Raw genomic sequence first — 22,323 nt, 5'->3', positions numbered from 1 at the left:
CAAAATATCGTTGAAGACCTAATAGAAACATTTATATATTGATAAAAAAAATACCGTTATATAATATATAAGGATGAAGAAGCGTTATAAATGATGATTTATTATAATTTTTCGCCCTTTTTAACATGAAAATTTTCATAGAATTTCATTAAATTTCAAATAAAAATAAGTACATTATGGCATTTAAGAATTCAATGACTTCAGTAATCTGTATTTCGCGTTGTATAAGTGCGATCGGGTTACGCTATATGGCAAAAGTAAGAAAAGACTTCGTACTAAAAAAGTTTTCAGCCAGTTTTGTGATTGCTTGACTTAATATTGTTTGAAAACACTGACAGAGATGAACACCAGCAAAGAGAAAAAACGCTATATTTTACAGTTTTCCTTCGACTAAGGCGTAAACACAATCCAAGCCGCTGAATGAAATGTAATTAATGTTTATGGTACTGTCAATGTAAAAGCCAATCAAGGCTGAATACAAAACGAACCGCGATGTATGTGTCACACAGTGATAACACCAAAAAACTTCATTAACCAAATTTCCAAATGTGAATCGCTGTTGAATCGCAACAATATACATATATCCATTTCTGAAACAGATGGGCAGATGATTACTGCTTATGAAAAGTGGATTACTTACGACAACTGCAATCTGAAACGGTGGCCAAAGCAGGATTGACGATCAGGAAGACTTTGCTATGGGTTTGGTGGCATTAACAAAGAATCATCTGAATATTATGAGCCGCTGCCCTACAGCCAGACTTTGAATTCGGACCTATACTGTCAACAATAGGACCGCCTATAGGAGGTAATCACCTAGAAGCGGGAGCTTGTTTAGGAGGTTCTTATATATCTACCTTATAGTCTGGACCTGATTACCACCTGTCTATGGCAAATGATTGGTGGTGATGACAAATTTGGCGCAAGAGAAGCTTGTGAAAATCGAATGTCCGAGCTTTTTGCCAATAGAAACGAGCATTTCGATGAGAGTTGCACTATGAAATTATCCTCAAAATAGCAAAAAGTTATCGAAGAAATCGACACATATTTGACCTAAGTCGGATCATTCTAATTATGCTAAATAAAATATTCAGTTTAAGGTTAAGAGAATGGACTTGTATATGCGATGGAAAGGACTGGTTGGAATTGACTAGACATTATGTATTTATTGCAATATAGAACATATTTTGAGAGTGCCAAGAATGGCATCTTTTAAAAAGAAAAACTAATTTTAGACAATAAGCGAAAATCAAGTTTCAGTCACCAATGACAACATTTTTAATGCATCTGAGTCGGAGGCAAATACGTAGTACAGAAGAGCTACCACTAATGAATGTCTGGTAGTCTTCTGCTTGATGTTAAAAATATTGTCCTGCAGATTTTTGGTCTTGCATCGCTAGAATGAAGCGGCGTAGTACAGCTAAGTTGAAAATACTGCAATAATTGATACTTAAAAATTTTCAAATAAAAAAAAAAAAATAAAAAAAATTTTTTTTGTCTATCAACTGTCAACTTAAGCTACAAACAGCAACAAACAATACAAAAAGCCGCTAATACAACAACAAGAACTGTCAGTGCTCAGTTGACAAATATAATTCGCCACGGCTTTTGACTTAATATACACTCAAGCAAATATATAATACACACCTATACACATATAAAGTTTTATACATGCACACGCACACACCTCTGTATATGCTGTTGCATACAGCTGTGTATGCGCTTGGAATTCAGTGGCGACATTTGTCATTTAACAGTCACATTTTGCAGCCTGTTGACTTAATAAATACGACAATTCTTTCACATTACACACGAATGCAGGTGTATGAGTGTGTGTGTATGTGTGTGTGTTGCTTTGTTTGTTGCAAAAATGGGTCATTGGGGAAAAGAAGCGTCACAGCTCATAAGCAACTACTATTGCGCCGCTCTTTGCATCAATGTGCGCCTTAATGAGCCGCGCTAGTAAAAGCATTGTTAAAAAGTTGTAAAACCGTAGTAAAATTGTATTGTTTACAATATATTAATAGTGAAATATTTTTGCTACAAATAGGAAAATATTTGTGGAAAACACATTGCTAACACTTAGCGTCTGCTTATGTATTTTTTTATACTTTCGCAAAATGTTGCACGTTGTATAGGAATTTTCGTCACATTATGGTTAAGATTATCGGGATAAACATAGAGTGCATTCTAAATTTCCATTGTAGACAGCACATTGAATATAGCGTCATTCCAAATTTTCGAAAGTAAACTTGAGTTTGTCTACAAAAGAGACCTGTGTCTCGGCGAATACCACTTCATTGCCGCTAAATTTCTTTCCAGCAAGCATTCTTTAGATATCGGATAACTGGCAAAAATAGCATTTGGCGAGATTCGAGAAAATATAGTGGATGTTTAAACAATTTAGCGCCGAATTCGTGCAATTTTGTGGTCGTTTTTATAAATTTGTAAAACGATGAATTGATGAAACAGGAACTCGCGCGACAACCACTTGACCCAAAGCTTTCGCATAGCAAATTTTTCACAAATGATATGTCTGGCACGTTCCTTTGATATCCATAGTGTCATTTGTCTACATCAATTTTATTTTCTGTTTTTTAATTTTTTTTTTTTTTCAAAATAATTTTTTGGCTTTTTTTCTACTTGCAACGCACAACACAAATGTGCGATGAAGCGAAGCATTCACTTATTTTCATCGTATCCAAAAAAAAAAAACGTAGCGTAATGCCACCTCATACATAGATACTTCGATAAGGCCATTGTGCATTTATGAAACCAATTATGTATGTACATATGTACATATGTATGTATAAATTGCCATATCATTCAAGTGAATTGCACACCACATGCAATGAAGTAGGAACGAAAGTAAGCAACCACAAAACTTAATTACTTTTTACTACTTTCGCTTTCTCGTTGTAAATCATAAGTAGAATTTGGTAATCACAGGAAATTAATAATCACTAATTAAAGACACGGTATTCACGCAAGTGAACTGCATATACACATATACCACATACATATGTATTTATCTATCGATATATGAAAGTACGCAGAGTAATTACTGAAAATTCGGGAAACCGAAAAAACCGATTTATATCTAATTACACAGATTTGGAACGAGTAGCCAGCGTTATGCATCATTAGAGATGCGAAAGGAAACTTAAAAAGAAAATTGAAAAATCCAAAGGTACTTAGATATGTAATTGCCGCACATTGAAATTGAGAAAGTTTTAAGAAGTTATATCTACTTGTCCGAAAAACTCGTTATGAATTTTCGTTTGTGAATTTTTTTTGAAGCTGCATTTTATTTGTTTATTTTTGACAAAATGGCGCCTACCCAATAAAAAGTCGTTTTCGGTGAGAAATTTACGCTGCAAAGTGGCTTTAAAAATCGAAAATGTTGTACCTTTTTCCTTAAATTTTATAACTAGCACTTGATTCCGATCGTTCAGTTTGTTATGCAAATATATGCTATACTGTTGCGATATCGACGGTTTCGACAAATGAGCAGCCTCTGGGAGAGAAAAGAACGTGTGTAAAATTTGAGATCAATAACTCAAAAACTGAGCGACGTTCAAGTATATCCCTTATGTTAATAACCGGGTACCCGGGTACCCACCGCGGTGTATTTGTGTGAATAGCTTAAAAAAATTCAATATTTCATTTTAAGCTCTCAAATCGTCGTTTTTTTACTTAAAAGAAAGCTATTTGTGAGTTCATTTTTTTTAATTTTTTTATTTTTTTTTTTTATTCTACGTTGTTTTGTTTTTTTGTTTTTTCTTTAAATTGTCACTGACTATTAATATTTGAATAAAATAAACAAAATAATAATAATTATGAATTTTTAATAAAATTAACAAAATAATAATAATACTCAGATTTTTTTTTTCCGAAATAAAAGCTCTTGGCCGGATAAAATCCGAGTCAATTCCGGTATCGCAGAACCGGCTGTTGTGGGAATTGAATAATACTCAGATCAGGTACCCCGGTACCCGGTTGCTAAGAGACGTCGATAAAGTTGGTTACTAACATAAGGGATATACAAACCAACGAACGGACGGGTAGACGGACAGACGAAAATGGATACATCGACTTAGCTGGTCACACTGATCATTTATTTATTTAATCATTTATATATACGTATGTGTACTTTAAATGGTCTTTAACGTTTTCTTTCGAATGTTACAAACATCATGGCAAACTCAAAAAAGCCTGTTTAATGTATAATGATTATATATTATTTTTATATTATAAAATGCTAAGTATTCATTGAGCGACATGAGATCGAAAAAAGCAATAGTGACTTAAAAATTATGTTTAGCTGAGCATTAGATAATCTCGCGGTGTCTTCACTGTGTGAAGTTTGCTTATGGGGCGAAAATTATTATATTGGATGCTTATGAAACGTTTGGGTCAATTCTATTTAAAGTTGATATCAAATCACAATATGGTCAAGAAAAAATATCCAATTGACTTCATTAAGGTTACTTAGATAGTGGCGGGTATAACTAGTACGGATATTGGATTGTCATGATTTCGAAAAGTGGATGGGACTATTAGTTGATTTTTATACACTCATCTAGTTTGGTTGATTTATGCGATGTGTAATTTATAAACTTTCTATAGAACTATTCTTCAAATTTTTTAAGCTAATTACGTTTCTTTTCTCAATCTAACATGCAAAATTTAAAAATTATATGGCCGAGGAAATATGAAAAGTTCTTTGAGTGGGTGCCACGAGAGTTGTAGTTAGACATAACCTTCAAAAACTTGCTCCAATAGGCAGCTTGATGCGTATTATCCAATTGCTGAGCCAGATGAAGTAAAAATTCGTTAAAGTGTTGCTAAATTCCGTATACGCCATATGATCATGGAATATGACATACCCATTTGACGTTCAAAACATTACATAGCGTTTCTGAAGCGTTTGAAGAACAAAATCCGACATGGTGTCAAGTTCATCAAGATTCCTCGTGTCCCAAATCAATGAAAACGATAACCAAATTCGCTTGTGTTGCTTTCGCATTCATTGTATTGTCCGGCTCTGACGTCCAGCAATCGCTGCCTGTACTCAGACCTCAAAAGACTGCTCTTGGAAAAAAAAATTTAGCGAGAATAAAGCGATAAACGCTGAACCTGAGACCTATTTTGACGATAAAAACAAATCGTACTGCAAAAATATTATCGAAAAGTTTGAAGATCGCAATAATGGGTGCATCGTCATCGATAGCCAATATGTTGAATTATAATTTAAAAGCGAAGTTCACCGAACAACTGCGTCTTTTTCTAAAATGCTTAATACTTTTCAGCCTCACTTTTAATTAAATACTTTTCTTACAAAATATGGCCGCTAAATCAACTAAATAATTATCTAACATAATAAATGTTTAAGTGCCATTATTCCTATAACAATTCTTTGAACTTGCGCCATCCGACTCTCTAAATCACAAATCATTCAGTGATGACTTCAGAACTACACATTTTAGATTTCTTTATGCAATTTTAATACATAAACACACACAAACGAAGTCTACACAGCTTACACATAAATCAAGAAAAAAAGTATTATATTATATTAACTTAAAGCTAGCAAAGACACAAGAAACGGCGTCATAAAGCATAGTCATAAGCCAACAGGTGAATCAACGTGCAAATATTCACTTTTCATTTCCATATAATGCGCGCAATAAAAATAGTAATCAACATAAATCGAAAAGTGAAAAATAAAGCCGATTAACATAATAACGATTGAGGTCCAAAAATAATTATGCAAATGTCGCCTGCACATAGATACATGAATCAAAATGCAAATTAAAGCGGAACACAGCAATTTGTATGGATTATCTAACACTTTTACTATCAGCTGACAGTTGACAAGTAAAACGATCGTGGAGTTATGGGTGCATAGAAATTTATGTTTACTATATAACATACATATGTCTGTATATACATATATTTATATAGGTCTGTATCTATGTTTGATATATTTTCAACAGTTGCTTTAGGTTTATTCGGTATGAAGTTGATAAAAATTGACCAATTTAATAATAAAATGTTATATAAAGAGACCATAATAATAACCTATGACTAGTTCTATAGGAGCGCTACATATAAATAAGGTCTGGTAAAAATGAGTTCATTATTTTTGCAATAAATTGTCGATTTATTTAGGACAGTTAGATTAAGTCCAGTACACACCGTTTTGTTCGATAATTTGTTGAGATTTTCAAGGAAACTTTTATAGTGCAACTCTCATAGAAACCCTCCTCTTTATTGGTAAAAAAAAAACTGAGACAATCTATTTTCACAAGCTTCTCTTGACACGAATTGTTTTCAAGCAAGATCATTCGATATAGACAGAAAGAGTTAAACACTTGTTGCCAGATACGGACTATAAGATGGGCACATAAGAATCTCTTAACCAAGATCTCGGAGTTTTTAGCGAGTCACGGTCAGGGTATACGGCCTGGCGTTGTCGTGATGGAATACGATTTCTCTTCTATTGGCCAAAGCGAGACTGTCAAACTCAATTATTTTCATTATATTATCGATATTTTTGACAATTGGTCTTCCAGAGAGCGATGCATCTCTGACATTAAAATTAACGGAGTTTCTATTAAATTATACAAGTCTAGTATTGAAGGAAAACAGTAAAATATGGTGTTCATCTTTGACACGCGCTCAAACCATACTGAGTCAAGCAATCATAAGACGGTCTAAGAAGTTTTTGTTAACGATTTTATCCATCATTATAATTTTATTATATTATTATATATTAATATTTCTAGTATTAGCGAATAAGTACATGTTGTGCAAGATATATTTAATAATAGTTGCTGCTCTCAGGTTCTCCTCGCTGACATAAGCGGCATAGATGCAAAAGCAATACAAAAAAAAACACGTTAACTTCGACTGCACCGAAGCTATAATACCCTTCACAAATACAAAAGATTCTTTACAAGAACTTGATTCTGTTCGTTCAGTTTGTATGTCAGCTACATGCCATAGTTATCCGGTCTGAACAATTTGTTCGGAGATAACATTATTGCCTTAGACAATAACTATTTTTTTCCATACGAAGATTTGGATTGGATTGTTTAGTTTGTATGGCAGCTATATGCTATAGCCAACCGATCTGGATAATTTCTTTAGAGATTGTACCTTTGCTTTGAACAATAACTCATGCTAAATTTCGTGAAGATATCACCCAAAATAAAAAAAGCTTTCCATACAGGGACTTGAGTTTGATCGTTCAATTTGTATGGCAGCTATGTTATATATTTGTCCGATCTAAAAAATTCAGAAATTATACCATTGCTTTGGATAATAATGTATGCTGCATTTCGTGCAGATATCTCATCATATAAAAAACTTTTCCATAGAAGAACTTCATTCAGATTGTTCAGTTTGTATGGCAGCTATATGCTACAGTAGTCCGATATTGACGTTGCCGACAAATGAGCAGCATTTTGGCGAAAAATGGACGTGTGCAAAATTTCACATCGATATCTCAAAAACTGAGGGACTAGTTCGCATATATACAGACAGTCAGGGCTAAAACGACTCAGCTCATCACGCAGATCATTTATGTACACATTTTATTGGGTCACCGGCGTTTCTTTTGCGTGGAAAACATAATATACTGTTCAGGGTATAAAAATAGCAAAACCAAAAATTTTTAGTTTTCAACCGGTTATCATCAGCCAAAGCAGCGGTATACCCGCATATGAGCATGCACCGCAGCTGGTGGGTTTGCTGGTATGTCTGCACGTCTTTTATTGTTATTATTATTGCTTGTAAAAATTAATATTTCTATTAGTTTTCATTTAGCGTGTCGCTTTACGATTATCTTCTGGCTTTTAATTTTTATTTTTTTCTAATAACAATATTGAAAACTTATGAGTATTTTAATAGCTTTTGACGCGTTGTACAAACTAAAATATATAGGTATGTATATGTATTGTATTATATAATATTTGGTTGTGCAATTTGTTGATGTCGATATAATGCATGCATTAACTATACATTGTTGTGCAATAATACATTTATGTTTAGTTGCAGAGGTATACGCTTATGTTGCGGGCACAAATACCTAGCGACCCTGTAAGAAAAACGAATAGAATGAAGTAATGTTGGTTATGAGATTATGATCTGAGACAATAACTCAAGCAAAGCGATTGTAAGGGTGTTTAGTCCACATGGACTTTCATTAAAATGCAATAAGAGGCTCTTAGACGTGTTCAACCTGTAATAAAATGACGCATTTAGTTGAAAAGCTCTCCCCAAAAATGTTTTTTCACCGTATAAACTTCATATGTATATGCAAAGACCTTTATGCCCTCAATGAAACGGTCTCTTGATGTCAAAAGCAGGGCCATATTTAGCGAATCTGCAGCGAGAACTTGTGGTTTAACTTTACACAAGACCTGGATTAATTCTGAGAACTGTGTACAAACTAACTTCAAGAATAATTTTTTTTCTAAGAGGGATCTTCACGAACTTCTAGACATACTTTTTCAAGCAAAAGCTTCTCATACATTGCTCTCCGAAGTTGGTTAAAAACTAGTAGGTTCATTCATTTGTCGGATAACAACAAGGCATATGTCGGAAATGGGATGAGAAGCTCAAAGAAGCAAGTAGCAAAGATATAAGCTTAATTCAATACCGCTTAGCGATAACTAAAATTCTCAGAAATGAAAATGACTTTAAATATTCTGGAAGAACTTTGTAGCAACTTACTACTTCTCTCGAAATTTTTGATGTAGAAGAGATCTATCTAGTAGATATATTGAAAGATTTGTCTAATTTAAATGGAGAAACAGTTAAGCCAAGTTCTTCAGAACCTACTTAAAGTTTTATAAAAGGAAGATGCGCTGTGTTGATAAATACTGCTTTTATACACACGAACTGGCGCTTTTTACTCAGGCTACTGTTCCTATTTTCCTGCGTGGCCTGAAACCACTTTCATTATGTACAATTTACCATGTTGATGAGGTTGAAGCGTATATCTGACAATCAGTCGGCCATCCGGTCAGCGAGTATAGACAATCACTCAGCCAAGTTACGCCTTGAAAAGCTTTCACTGCACTTAGAGGGCATCGACATGAAAATTATGCAGCACATTTATATTGATTACAAACATATTTGGATACAAGTATGTATTCGTACATAGGTATGGGGAAATGGAAAGGTTTTATTGAAAAGTAAAAGCGAGGCCATAACTTGGCGCAATGCTTTGATTGATTGAAAAAATTTGGAAATTGTTGGGAACAATTGTATTATTTCCACAATGAGGAGTTTACCCAGATATGAATCGCGGAATTAAAAAAAAAAATTTGGAATCATAATTAAATATGAAAGTGCTTAAAAACAAGAAAAAAAAACATGATATAGTTATCCGATCTGAACAATTTCATCTGAGATTGCATTATTGCCCTAGGCAATAACTTTTTCGTTAACTTCGGCTGCACCAAAGCTAAAATAGCACCCACAGATGCATTTCTTATAGCAACTAAAGGGTGTTTTTTTAGACATGTGATTTCCCAAGAAGAAATAAAACGCATTGGGACCGTATTCCAGCAAGAACGTGGCGAATTTGCTCTTCCAAGCAAGGTATCATTCATTTTGGGCTTATTTGCGTGGACAAGCGACTTCACATAACGCTACAAAAAATAGTCCAGCGTTGTTAAATTGCACTTCTCAAGCCCACGACGCGAGATAATGCGCTCATCAAAAGTTTACTTCAATAAATTGAATGTTTTGTTGACAGTATGGCATGTAGCGCCGTCTTGTTGGAACCAAAGGTCGTCCACAACAACGTCCTCCAATTCAGGCATGAAAAAGTCATTAATCATTCATGACTCTATAGCGTTCCCTTTCGACTGTAACCATTTGGCCGGCTTCATTTTTGAAAACATATAGATAGATAATGATTTGCTCTGCCCATAGAGCACACCAAATAGTGCCTTTTTGAGCATGTAACGGCATCTATCATCACTCCAATTGCGGCATTTTTTTTTTATGAACGTACTCATTCAATCAAAAGTCAGCTTCATCGCTGCCAAAATTTTCTTAATAAGAAAATCGGGATCTGTGGCCAACTCCTTTTGGGCTCATTCACAGAACGGGCGACGCGCTGGATGGTCGTTCGGCATTAATTCGTGCACCAGCTTGATTTTGTAAACCCGCAAACCAAAATCCTTCAACAAAACTTCCAAACAGTGGATGGACAAATGAGCATTCTAGTCTTCTTCGACACTCTGAGAATGTGCATTATCCACAAAAGTAAACGTGGTATGAAACCGACTCTAGTGGATCGTCTACTTTGATTTGTTCTTTGAGTCTCAATGGCGTCATGGATTCATTAACCGCTACGTACAACGTTCTTCATATTTTTTTCGATTCAACTATATTCGATTTAAGCGCTATCTACATTAAGAGAAAGAAAGTGTCCGGAATTTTTTTTTTTGATATTCGCGGTTAGGTTTATCATCAATTCGTTCCAACGGGACAGATGGTCAATAAAGAGTATTATTTGAGCGTTTTGAGGCGTTTGCGCGAAAACATCCGTCGTAAACGGCCGGAATTGTGGGCAAAAAATTTTCGGATACTTTCTGGTCTTAGTGTATACCACCTACACGATCACTATTCTAATGAAAATAGTTTTTACATAACCGAAACGGACATGGATTTATGTTCAGCGAAGAATCGACAACTCAACAGCATTTGTCAAAACCTTTTGGTGAATGCTTTCTGGCATTACAACAACAATAACAAACACCGTCAATTGCACCACCTCGCGCTTTAGCTACAACTTTTACCGTAAAGTTGTTACCAGCAGCTAAAAACATTATTAGAAAGCAAGAATGTGTTGGGCGCAGACAATGAAAAAAGAATTGTGAAAAAGTGCAGCAAATGGCGATAATAACAGACAATGTTTTTCCCAAGATACTTTTTACTTCATTCATTCTTTTTTTTTCATGCTCTTTTCACTTAACCGCAAGTGAAACCAACCGGCTGCCGTCGATGAACGTGCTATGCGAGGAGTACCTGTCTGATAATGTCGGCTAATGTCTGCCCACCCAGTCTTGCGACTCACTCAGCCGGCCCGTTGCAGTAGTGACGCTGTTAGTGCCGTTATAAAAGCTCTTTACGGGTACCGTTGACGGTGAGATGATTGAAATGGGTTGGTAACGCTTGATCGGTTAGTATTGTTTGCGGTGTTCGACGGTTGCTTGATTGACGCATTTCTCTTTTCATTTCATTGCGCGGTTTTCTGACTTTTTGTTTTTCTTTTCGCATTCGGCTCATTTCGTTTTTCATGCGCTTGCCGTAAAACATCGCATCACTCGCGTTTACTTTCAGTTTGACTTGATGTGGGTTACATCGCTGGACGATTGATAGAGAGTTGGCTATAAAAAGTCGCCGTTTTTCATGCCTTTTGAGTGCATGAATTACTGTAAGTAATTTTTTAAACCAGGCGAAAAATTGGAGTTGTAAATCACCGTATATTATATTCTCGATTGTTTTCCATTTCATGCATTTTAGTTGTGGCTAATTTGGTATTAAGTTCGTGAAAGCAGACTTAAATTTATTGATCTTCCAAGTAAAATATCACTTTTTAGCTCTTTGATCGCTCCTAACCCAATGTTGGCTTATTACAAAAAATTGTTTTTCTTTTTTTTTTTTTTTGATACAGGCTTTTTCGATCAGGCTATATACCATAATAATATATTATACATATATTTTCCCCAGAATTACTCATTGTAGCTTCATTATATATTATCTAAACACAGTTAAATACCTCCTACCATGAACTAAATTTTTCACGCCGAAATGTAGGCAACATAATATATCTCCTGAAGCTTTGCGAAATATGGTACTAGCTAATTGTACCAAGGTATTACTAGAGACACGACGTACTCAATGTAATACCGTTTCGAACGTCGACCAAAGTGCATACACTCAATATGACTAACCTAAGTGGCTCTGGCTTTCAGTTTTGTTGAACACAATGCTCTAAAATTTGCTTTTGAACTTTCTTAGAGAAACTACATTCCTACCCAGATTCTTTTTGTAAGGAATAGTAGATATATTGTATCATAACTAAGAAATTCAAGCTAATTGCTGACAGAACATATAAAGAATACTTCAGTCAAAGCTAAAACAATGAAGATTCCCGAGCAATACGAGGAGTCAAAATTGAATTATATCAAGGGGTTACATGGGTTTCATCGAGCAAAAAACGCCCTATTTTGAATAATTTGTTTTTCACATAAAAATTAAATTTTTTATTCACACTTTTTATTGTTCCGAAGAAGAGAAGAATATTTCATAAAGATTTTGTGAAATTTTCAAAGTAAAATATTCAAAACTCGGTCATTACTACGTCATTTCCGGCAGTCCCTCGGAAAAAAGGTCCACGTTGACAGCATAATTTCTGACAGGATCAGTAAAAGTAAAAAGAAAAATATACGTGTTTGAACTAAGACCATTAACTAGTTTTCGGAATGAGAAAAAATACACCAAGTAAAAATTATATTATTTTTGACAGATGTTTTTACAAAAACATGCAAATTGTGTGGAAAATTTCTCGAAGTTTTTTTGCTGTATAAAATTGCATTAAGATCGGTTGAGTAGCTCGCGAGAAATCTTGACAACCGACTTTGAAACACACAGTTTCAAGAAAAACGCGTTTAAAGTTTTAAGTGAATATATGCTACTGAATCTTATCACAAGATAAGAGGATATAGGTAGACTTTAGGTGATCATATTGCTACATTTCTAGCCACTTATTGAAGAAACTCCACCAGAGGAAAAATCCTTAAAGCAAACTAGAGAAATTTCTATCGAGAAAAAGAGAAAGATACTTAATGTTTGCCGTTCGGACTTGCTGGAATATGGAGTCTACATGGTACTTTATTGCTTCACTTCAATAAAATTTCTTTCTTTTGCTATAAGTAGATTCATGGAACTCTGAACTGTCATTTTCAGGATGAGACCATCATTGTTCGGCAGCAAACATATTCTGCACTTATTAAAAAACGGAAATAAAAAGCAAGTGGTAAAAAGAAATAAAGTTTGAAATAAAGTATAACTTTACGAGATTTAATTCAGATTGCGTAGACTCGATTTACAACAGTGTATAAAATAAATACTAAGCTTTAGATATTATAGTTGCATTAAATTTCCATCTTCTATTGCAGACAAATATCATCTTTCTTTTGGTCTTCATCGTCGCCATCAGTACAACGACTGCGGGTTTCGGTTTTGATTCGGCCAACTCGTGTAGCACACAAGGAACTAAACTATCGCGACGTGGAAGAGCACAAATGTTAGCCACCATACCGTGCGATCTGACACGACAAGCCTACTGTCATCTACCCGGTTCGGCATATCCTTGGCATGCAGTACGTCGTTTTGTGCACGAAAACCATGGACTCATGAAACGCATGTATGGCGATGTGAAACATATTTCAGTGTTGCGCGACGAGATACTCAACAACGAGATCGATGTGGATGATGTCGAAGTGGCCGCCGAACGTTACTCGAAGGAGCCGCATAGAGCACGCGCGGCCAAATATATGCAAGCACCGCGCGAGGAATTTAGTAGTATTAAAAACAATGATGTGGTGATGGAACCGCATTTTCGACCGGTCTCCTCAACAACAACTACAACGACAGCCTTACCGGACGAAACTGGCAGTACAACCAGTGAGGTTACCGTAGTGGAAGCGAAAATGGAAGCCGAAGAACGTCCAGTGAAAATTCCGAACGGCGCACTAAGACGTAGAATTAACGGCAATCCAAATGGTGGTGGACATAGACGACGCATCAATGTTTATGTTAACCGTAATAGACCGACACATTCGTCGTTACGCCGACGCACGACTACAACAACTACCACAGCAGAACCGCCGCCACTAGTGGAAAATGTAGAACAACCTGAAGAGTTAGTGTTACACGAAGAAACTATACTCGAAATACCCGAAGACGATGGTAATCTTGCATCGAACAGTGTCTACGAGATACCCACACTACAGGACGCGTCAATAAATATGGGCGACAACATACAGATCGTCGAATCACCACAACTCGGACAAATGCAAAAACCATTGACAGAAGAAAGAAATCATTCCGAGACAGCCACCATATCGACCACACTTAAAGTGGTTTCCACGCTGGCAACCAAGATGAGACCGGCAGCCGGTGCAATACCGGCCTCACCGGCGCCGGTGGCGCCCACACCACTGCAACAACAACTTAAACCACAAGTGGAACGTCAACGACCTGGCCAACAGCCAACACAAAAACTCAAACTGCAACAAGTGAATAAACCGCTGCCAACAAATGCCGATACGAGCGCCATAAAAGAAAGTTCGATATTAAAATCAAAACCAACCAACGAAAGTGAACGTACACAAAGCGCCACGGCAATAGCACCCGTGTACAATAACAACAACAGCACCGCAACACAAGCCTTGAAAGCGGCGTACGACGATACAGACGTCACAACAGACACCGATAATGAGCCGACGCTGTCAAGCATTGGCGCTACGAACGCCGCAACGGACATCACAGCAACCGTAACGGCAACAGCGACGGCAGCCGCAACATTAGCAAGCAATGCACAGCTGAAATATGAGCTGACTAAAAATAAATATCAATATAATAACGGTGAGAATAAAGCCGATCTGCCGGCAGTGACAACAATCGAACAGACACCATCAACCACAGACGCAACGAGGTTTACATCTACGCAAGCCGAACTGTCTTCGGCTGCTAAGACTACAAGCTCGCCAAGTGTGGCAACAACCGGTGCAGAGGCAGCACCGTCAGCTCCACACACTGAACTGTTTGCCAGTGAGAAAATTCAGAGACCACAATTGGCGCCGCTACAAACAGCGCAAGCTGCGCCAACGCAGACTACGCCAGTCAGTGCTACAGCGGCTGCGTCAACGAAACCAGTGCTGCGCGATGGCCAATTGTATCAAGATGCGCTAAAGCAAGAGGTGAAACCGGGTCCCAATATGCGCGGCATGTAAGTGAAATATTGTGATGGATGGTATTAGATGGCAATTAAATTGGTCGAGTCTGTTAAATCTGATTTTAGAAGGGGTGGTCGGAAAATAGTAATACAAGACTTTAGTTTAAGAAGCCCTTTGCTTCTCTTGACTCTGGTCTTTTAAAAAACGCATGACAAATGCAACTCTGTTTACAAAAACAACATTAGTTCTCACTCTAAGAAAGATATACACAATTGGTTAGGGTACAAATTTCGGTCAGAAAAAAATTTGTCGGCATTTTTTTTTATAAAACTTCTGTTTTTTGAATGAAAAAACCACCGCGTATTTACCCGAAATGAAAACAAAAATTATGGCGCGAACTACAATACAAATTTGTTAGGCTATCCATTGCAGGATAACATCAAATCACACAACGAAAAGAGGATGTCTAAAATCAAACCTGATAGATTTGTATCTGAACTTTCAAGAGAGAGCTTCTTGAACCTCCTGTCTTCAAACACAAATACTACACAAAATTAATATTCCATAAAAATACTAAAAATTTACTAAATTTATCTTGCCCTCTTTTCACTTTCCAGTAATGCCTGTCCCGTAAAGGAAGAAGTGGTCGCGCCCTTTTGGGCCAACAATACACGCGGTGAGGTGTTGGCACTCCTAAATCTCTACCCCTTCGAGCAGTATGTGCATTGGGAGAAATGCACGCATGAAAATCGACAGATGTATTGTCGAGAGGGTTGCCGCTGTGAACAACAATATCGTCTACATCGTTTATTAGCCTACGATCCGCACAATGAATGTCGCGGCATATTCTCCGATTGGTTTCGTTTTCCCTCATGCTGTATCTGTAAATGCTATGGCATACCGTCAGAGTTTCGCGCCACATCGCGTAGTCCACGTTCCGAACGTATGGATGATTTTGAGACTATGGCTGAAGAAAGGGATTTCGACGATGATAATGATGACGCGCAAGCAGCAGATTCAATGGAATCGGTAAAAGACCAACAGTCGCAACATCCGCTTGATGTTGCTGAGCAATTGGTGAGACAAGCGATCTACGAACATGCAACCGAGGATTGGTATCGACCTAAGGATGAGTTCGATTTTTATGAAGGTTAGATTTAGTGCATGATGGCAACAAAGACAGTTGAACAAAGCCAATGAAATCATATTACTGGAGTTTTGTGAAAATGAGTTAAAGCTTTCAATATAAAATTAGTCGTAAATTAACTGTGGAAATAAGTGATTTGAAAGTTAAAACGTAAAAGGCAGTGACAATAAAATGTTGGCTATAAATTTTGTGCAGGTATACATATATAAAACTTTGTCTTACTTACCAAGACTGCGTGTAGAGGAACTTTGAAGACCTGAAAAAAAGTAAAACAGAGTTATTAGAATTCTAACAAAGGAAAATACTTAAAAGTTTTTGAGAAAAGTTGAGTTCTTTATGTCTTATTAAGTTGAATTCTATGCTATTAAGTGAGGTTTAGTTAATTGATGAGCTGAAACTAGTACTGACTAAGCCGGTCTAACTTATCCTAATAACATGTATCTTTTTTGGTTGATTCTCTGGGAAATGTGAGGTTAGAACTTCAGAGAATAATGACCGTTCAAACGAAAAATCACCTATAATTCGACACAAAAATTTGAAAATTCAGATAATTAGATATAATCGACTAATTGGAAAATCATCGTATTTTTGCTGAGGTTTCGAAAATGTCTAATCTGTATTAGCATAAAGAGTTATCTAACTCTAAAACAAACGAACACTGCACTAGGTCATTTTTCGAAACATTTTCTAGGAGAAGACGATCTCCGGATCTCGGAAACAACGTTCCATTTGAGTATTTCTCCAGCAGTGTTTTGAGCCCTTTTTTCCATAAACCCTACAGTTATCGCCAGTCTTCCATTTTCTTTTGTAATCGCGTGAAGGTCTAAGTACTAATCTTTTGACTCGAAAAAATATCTGAAAACCGTGTAAACTTTTTTCAACTTTGAATCAGAAAATCAGGCGTCTTGTAAGTGTATAAAACCACGCTGGCCTTTTACAACACACATTTACTCAGCAGAATTCAGCTTTTAACTTTCGTAATCTGCAGTATACTTTATTGAATATAGCCTAGGTTCGTGAAAAGCTCCGAAACTTCAACAGAACTTGACCAACTTACAACTGACGAAAAAATAGCCAGTTATAATAGTGCTAATCGATTGGCGACTAACCGAAAGCCATTAAATATCATAATTGATTTAGAGAGTTTGATTTTACTTGTAACAATATTTTTTTTAACTCCGATTTCACTCGTGCACTGAAACATCAACTACAGAATATGATTTCCATTTTAGTTACAAAAATAATGTTTGCCTATTCTAATTTTTATAGATACTTGTATAATTAATTTTTTTTATTAATATATTTTTACGTTTATATTCATATTTTTTTGCAGCTAGTCGAAATTTTTATTGTTATTACTTAATTTTCATAATTTTAATGTTTAGAAAAAACGTCGGCGTTATATCAATTGTAAATATAGTTTTGTGATATAGCGCTGTGAATACGAAGTTTTTACCATGAGCGAATGTACCTTGAATACTTAAAGACAAAGTGTGCGCATGCCCAAGTGTGTATGTATGTATGTATACATGTGCATATGTATATGAAAAATGCACACTTTGCTTAAGTTTAATTATATATATGTATATGTATAGTGTAAATAAAATTAATTATAGCGAAATAGCATAAAATATTTTAAGTTAAGATAATCATGTTTTTATTATTATTTTTTTCAGTTTTGAACATATTAATATTGATACAAATTAAAACAAATAAAAATGATTTTTAATTATCCGAAATATTAAAAAAAAAATTTTAAATATTAATCTTAAGTTTTTAATTAATATGATATGTATTTATAAATATATTTATAAATAAATAATATAACATTTGTGGCCATAAAATTTTTTTAATAATATTTCAAAAACTATTAAACTATAGGGGTTAATGAAGAACAAAGTTGTAAAAATTTTCAAAAATAACGAAACTTTGGATGGGAGGCAGTCGTGCTTATAAAATAGACAATTTTGCTAGTTTTGAATAAAAATTAAGTTTTTTATTAAATTATATCAACCCAAAAAAATATAAGCGATATCCATAATTAGGCTCAAAAATTTAAGTACAGCTGTTTGAGCTCCACTACCTTGTTAAAATATTTAATTGCAAAAAGAGTATGCGGTTATCTGATTAGACTGGCATAACCGCCTTTTATTAAATTATCGACAATCTATTTAATTTATACCAGTTGCTTGTTTAATTTTCCACTCTCTATTTCATTAGAAAATAGTATGGATATCTTTTTCAAATGTTATACACCCTTTATCTATATATATCTTTATACCACCCTACTGCGATATCAGACTGATATACCCTTTATATTCGATTACGCCAGTCCATTTAATTTATACCAGTTGTTTGTGCGATTCACCATTATCTATTCCAATAAAAAAAATAATGCCAATACCTCATTAGAGCGGCATAACCACTTTCTATTCGATTCTGCCAGTCTATTTAATTTATACCAGTTGCTTGTTTAATTTTCCACTCTCTATTTCATTAGAAAATAGTATGCGGATACCTCATTAGACCGCTATAAACTCTTTATATTCGATTATGCCAGTCTATTAATTTTATACCAGTTGCTTGTTCTATTCGACACTCTTTTTTTATTACAAAAGAGTATGTGGATACCACATTTGAATAATATACCCCTTTCTATTTGATTATACCAGCCTATTTGATTTATACCAGTTATTTGTTTGATTCGCCACTACCTATTTCATTACAAAAAAATATGCGCATATCTCTTTACACTGGTATAAGCTCTTGATGTTGAATTCAGATTGATGGTAGAATTAGCATTGATGGGCATGTAAAGGGATTGAGAGTGCTATAAATATAACATTTAATCAATCTGAGTAGCCTCACAACAAATACTTTTCTATAAGACACCTTTCTTAAGTTTCTAAAAAATTAATATATTAAAAATTTTATAAAAAATAAAAACTTGTATAAAGTTTTATAAAAAATAAAAACTTATATAAAGTTTTTTTTATATTATTTATTGCAAAAAATGTTTCATTTATTGTAATTCATTTGTAAAATAAGTATGTATATATGTATAGTAATAACTTCATTGTCTCTTTCTTGTGTATGAAAAAAATCTACATCAATTCGTTAACCGTTACAACACATTCGACATAGTTTTCGCATTTGTAATTTACAACAGTTATATAAATATATATTCTTTTTATCATGACAAATACACAAATATCTATGTATTGATATGTACATGTAAGCTAGTTGCCTAATTGTTATTGTTGTTATTGTATTTAATACATTTTAAAGTGCATTTCGTGAGTAGTACAATAATATTTTTGCATATTTTATTTTAATACAGTATATTTTATATATTTTATTGTGGCATACAATTTTGTATAAATATGTATATAGTAAGCACAATTTAATAAATTTTACATGCATAACGGTATATCTATTAATATATATATATATATATATGCACTACCTTTACAGCATATCAAAACTATATGCTTTTCCACTTTATGGTATAAAAAATTATTTTTTCGTGTATATTAAATATGTAATAAAATTTTCTATTAGCTATGCGTTTAGAGTAACTGTTTCTTAATCATTTTTGTTTTCACTTTTGAAGGCCACATGTTTCGCAACGTTTTTTATCGTTTCAAAAAAAAAATATTTTGTATTTTTATATAATAATTTTTTAAGCCTATAATAAGCAAGATTTGCAAGTAAAAAATTTTATTTAAGCGTAAAATTTCTTGTGCAAAAAACTGAGCAAAAAAACTTTTTTGTTTTTTTGTGTTAAAAAATTTATAAAAAAACAATATTATTTTTTTAAATAAAATATTTTTATTAAGTAAAATATTTTTATTAAGTAAAATATTTTTTACTTACGTATACTTATAACAAGAACTTTAAAATTAAAAATATTTGAAAAAAATAATTACGGAAATTAAATTTTTCTTTATTTTTTGTGTTAAAAAAAATTATAACAAACAATATTTCTTTTTCTAATAATTAATTTTTATCAAGTAAAATATATTTTTTTATATAAAATATTATTTTTTTTATATATTTTTAATATTAATTTTTTTATTAAAATTTTTATTATTTTTATTTAAAAATTATTATTAATTTTATTTTAAAAAATTTTAAAATTTTTATTTTTACAAAAAAAAAATAAATTCTTGCTGAGAATTTGTGTTAAATAAATGAAATAAAATGCAATAAAAGCACCAAGTTAAATCATAAAAAACATATATATTTTTTTTTTAATAAATAAATTAATTTTTTATAAGTAATATAAATTTTTTTATTAAAATATTATTTTTTTATATTTATTTTTAACAATTTTTTTAATACTATTTTTTTTTAATATTATTTTTTTTACCATTTATTTATATTAATATTTGTTTTTAATTCCTTATGTTTAAAAAGTATTAGTCAATTAAAACAAATTTTGAAATTTTTATTTTTACAATAAAAGAAATAATTTCCTGCTGATAATTTGTATTAAACAAATGAAATAAAATAAGAAGTACCAAGTAAAATCATAAAAAGCAATATTTTTGTTCATAAAATGTTTTTATTGAGTAAAATAATTTTTTTTTTAGATAAAATATTTTTGTTAAGTATAAAATTTATTTTTCTTTAATAAAATGTTTTTTATATTAATTTAAATTTGTTTAATGCCATATTTTTTTAAACTTTTTTATTAATTTCTTTTTAAATTAGTGTTATTACATCTAGTAAAACAAATTTTTAAAATTTTATTTCTACATAAAAAAAATAAGTTCTTGCTAATAATTTGTGTTAACTAAATGAAATAAAAAGTAGAATTATAAAAGCAATATTATTTTTGTCAATAAAATTTTTATATTGAGCAAAATATATTTTTTTAATAAAATATCTTTATTAAGTATAATAAATTATTCTTTTTTAGTGAAATATTTTTTTATATTTATTTTAATGTTTTTTAAATGCTATATTTTTTTTATTATTTTTTTTTTTTGTATTAATTTTTTTTTTTAATTATTTTTAGTTTAAAAAACCCTTATTATTTATATTAAACAAAATTTTGAAATTTTTATTTATACATTAAAAAAAACAACTCTTGCTGTTAAATGTGTTAAATAAATGAAATAAAAGAAAAACTAACAAATAAAGTTTTTTCAATATTTTTATTGTTTTAATGTTTTTTTATAAATAGAATTAAAAAATACCAGTTTGTGTGCAAATTTCAAGTCTCAAATAAAAATTTTACATTTATAAGGCTAGTGAAATAATTTTTTTTTTTTTTTGATTTTAACATAATTTCTGTTTATAATTTTTGTTATATTAACATGTTTGTAAATAATAAATATATGCATATAATTGTGTTTATAATACATTTACAATTTAGTAAACTAAATATATATATAATTTTTCGATTAAATTATAAATAAAACTGTAAAATTGAAATATAAAGTTAAAACTAGAAAAAAGCATTTGTCGCAAATACATAATTACTATCATTTAGCAAAATACCAACATTTGTTTTTTATATGTATTATATATACATATATAATATCTTTACTTTTTTATATTACACATGATATGTACGTATAAATGATTATGTACTGCATGTTTATAAGTAAATAAAAGTATATGTTTATAAAAAAATTGCATTATAATATTGTTTTACCCTGTAACCCTGTAAAATTAGCATATTTTGAAGCGCAAAAATAAAAAACGATTTGAAAACAATAATTGAGGCAATTTGACACAGGCTTGGCCTGCACAAAACGCTCTCTTAGTACAACAAATTGTAGTAGAAATATAACAATTTAAAACTAACATTTTCGTTGCTTACTCAGCTACAGACATACCGAAAAGTATGTTAATTTTTTACAATTTCGAATATAGTGCTTAGTAACTAAATTTTTTAAATTTTTTCTTTGCGTCACATTATTAAATATTTAAATAAAAATTTTTTAGCAGAAATAAATTAAAAATATTTCAGCAAAAAAAAACTTTATGAAATAAAATAATAATACAGCTATAAAATACACAAAATAATAATAAAAGAAGAAATACTTTGCGTTTTAAGCGCATTACAACCGCTCAATTGGAAAAATAACAACAGAAAATGTACAATAGAGAAGTAGAAAAGAATTTCGAAAATTAGTTGATAAAATACAAAATTTAAGTAATTTTATAGCACAC

General features: G+C 32.5%; 1 protein-coding gene across 1 annotated transcript in view; it reads left to right on the top strand.

The window, feature by feature from the left end:
* Positions 1-17,777, top strand: part of spz4 (Spaetzle domain-containing protein 4) — a 28,282-nt gene extending 10,505 nt beyond the window's left edge. The window contains exons 3-4 of the mRNA XM_070107541.1: positions 13,209-15,043; positions 15,608-17,777. Coding sequence (XP_069963642.1) covers positions 13,209-15,043; positions 15,608-16,145 — 2,373 coding nt within the window. The 3' untranslated portion in view covers positions 16,146-17,777. The remainder of the gene's footprint in view (positions 1-13,208; positions 15,044-15,607) is intronic.
* Positions 17,778-22,323: the final 4,546 nt, after the last annotated feature.

Source organism: Bactrocera oleae, chromosome 3, assembly GCF_042242935.1.
Source record: "Bactrocera oleae isolate idBacOlea1 chromosome 3, idBacOlea1, whole genome shotgun sequence".
In the NCBI taxonomy this organism is placed as follows: domain Eukaryota; kingdom Metazoa; phylum Arthropoda; class Insecta; order Diptera; family Tephritidae; genus Bactrocera; species Bactrocera oleae.
The sequence above is the reverse complement of the archived record's forward strand: the minus strand, read 5'-3'. Positions and strand labels throughout refer to the sequence as shown.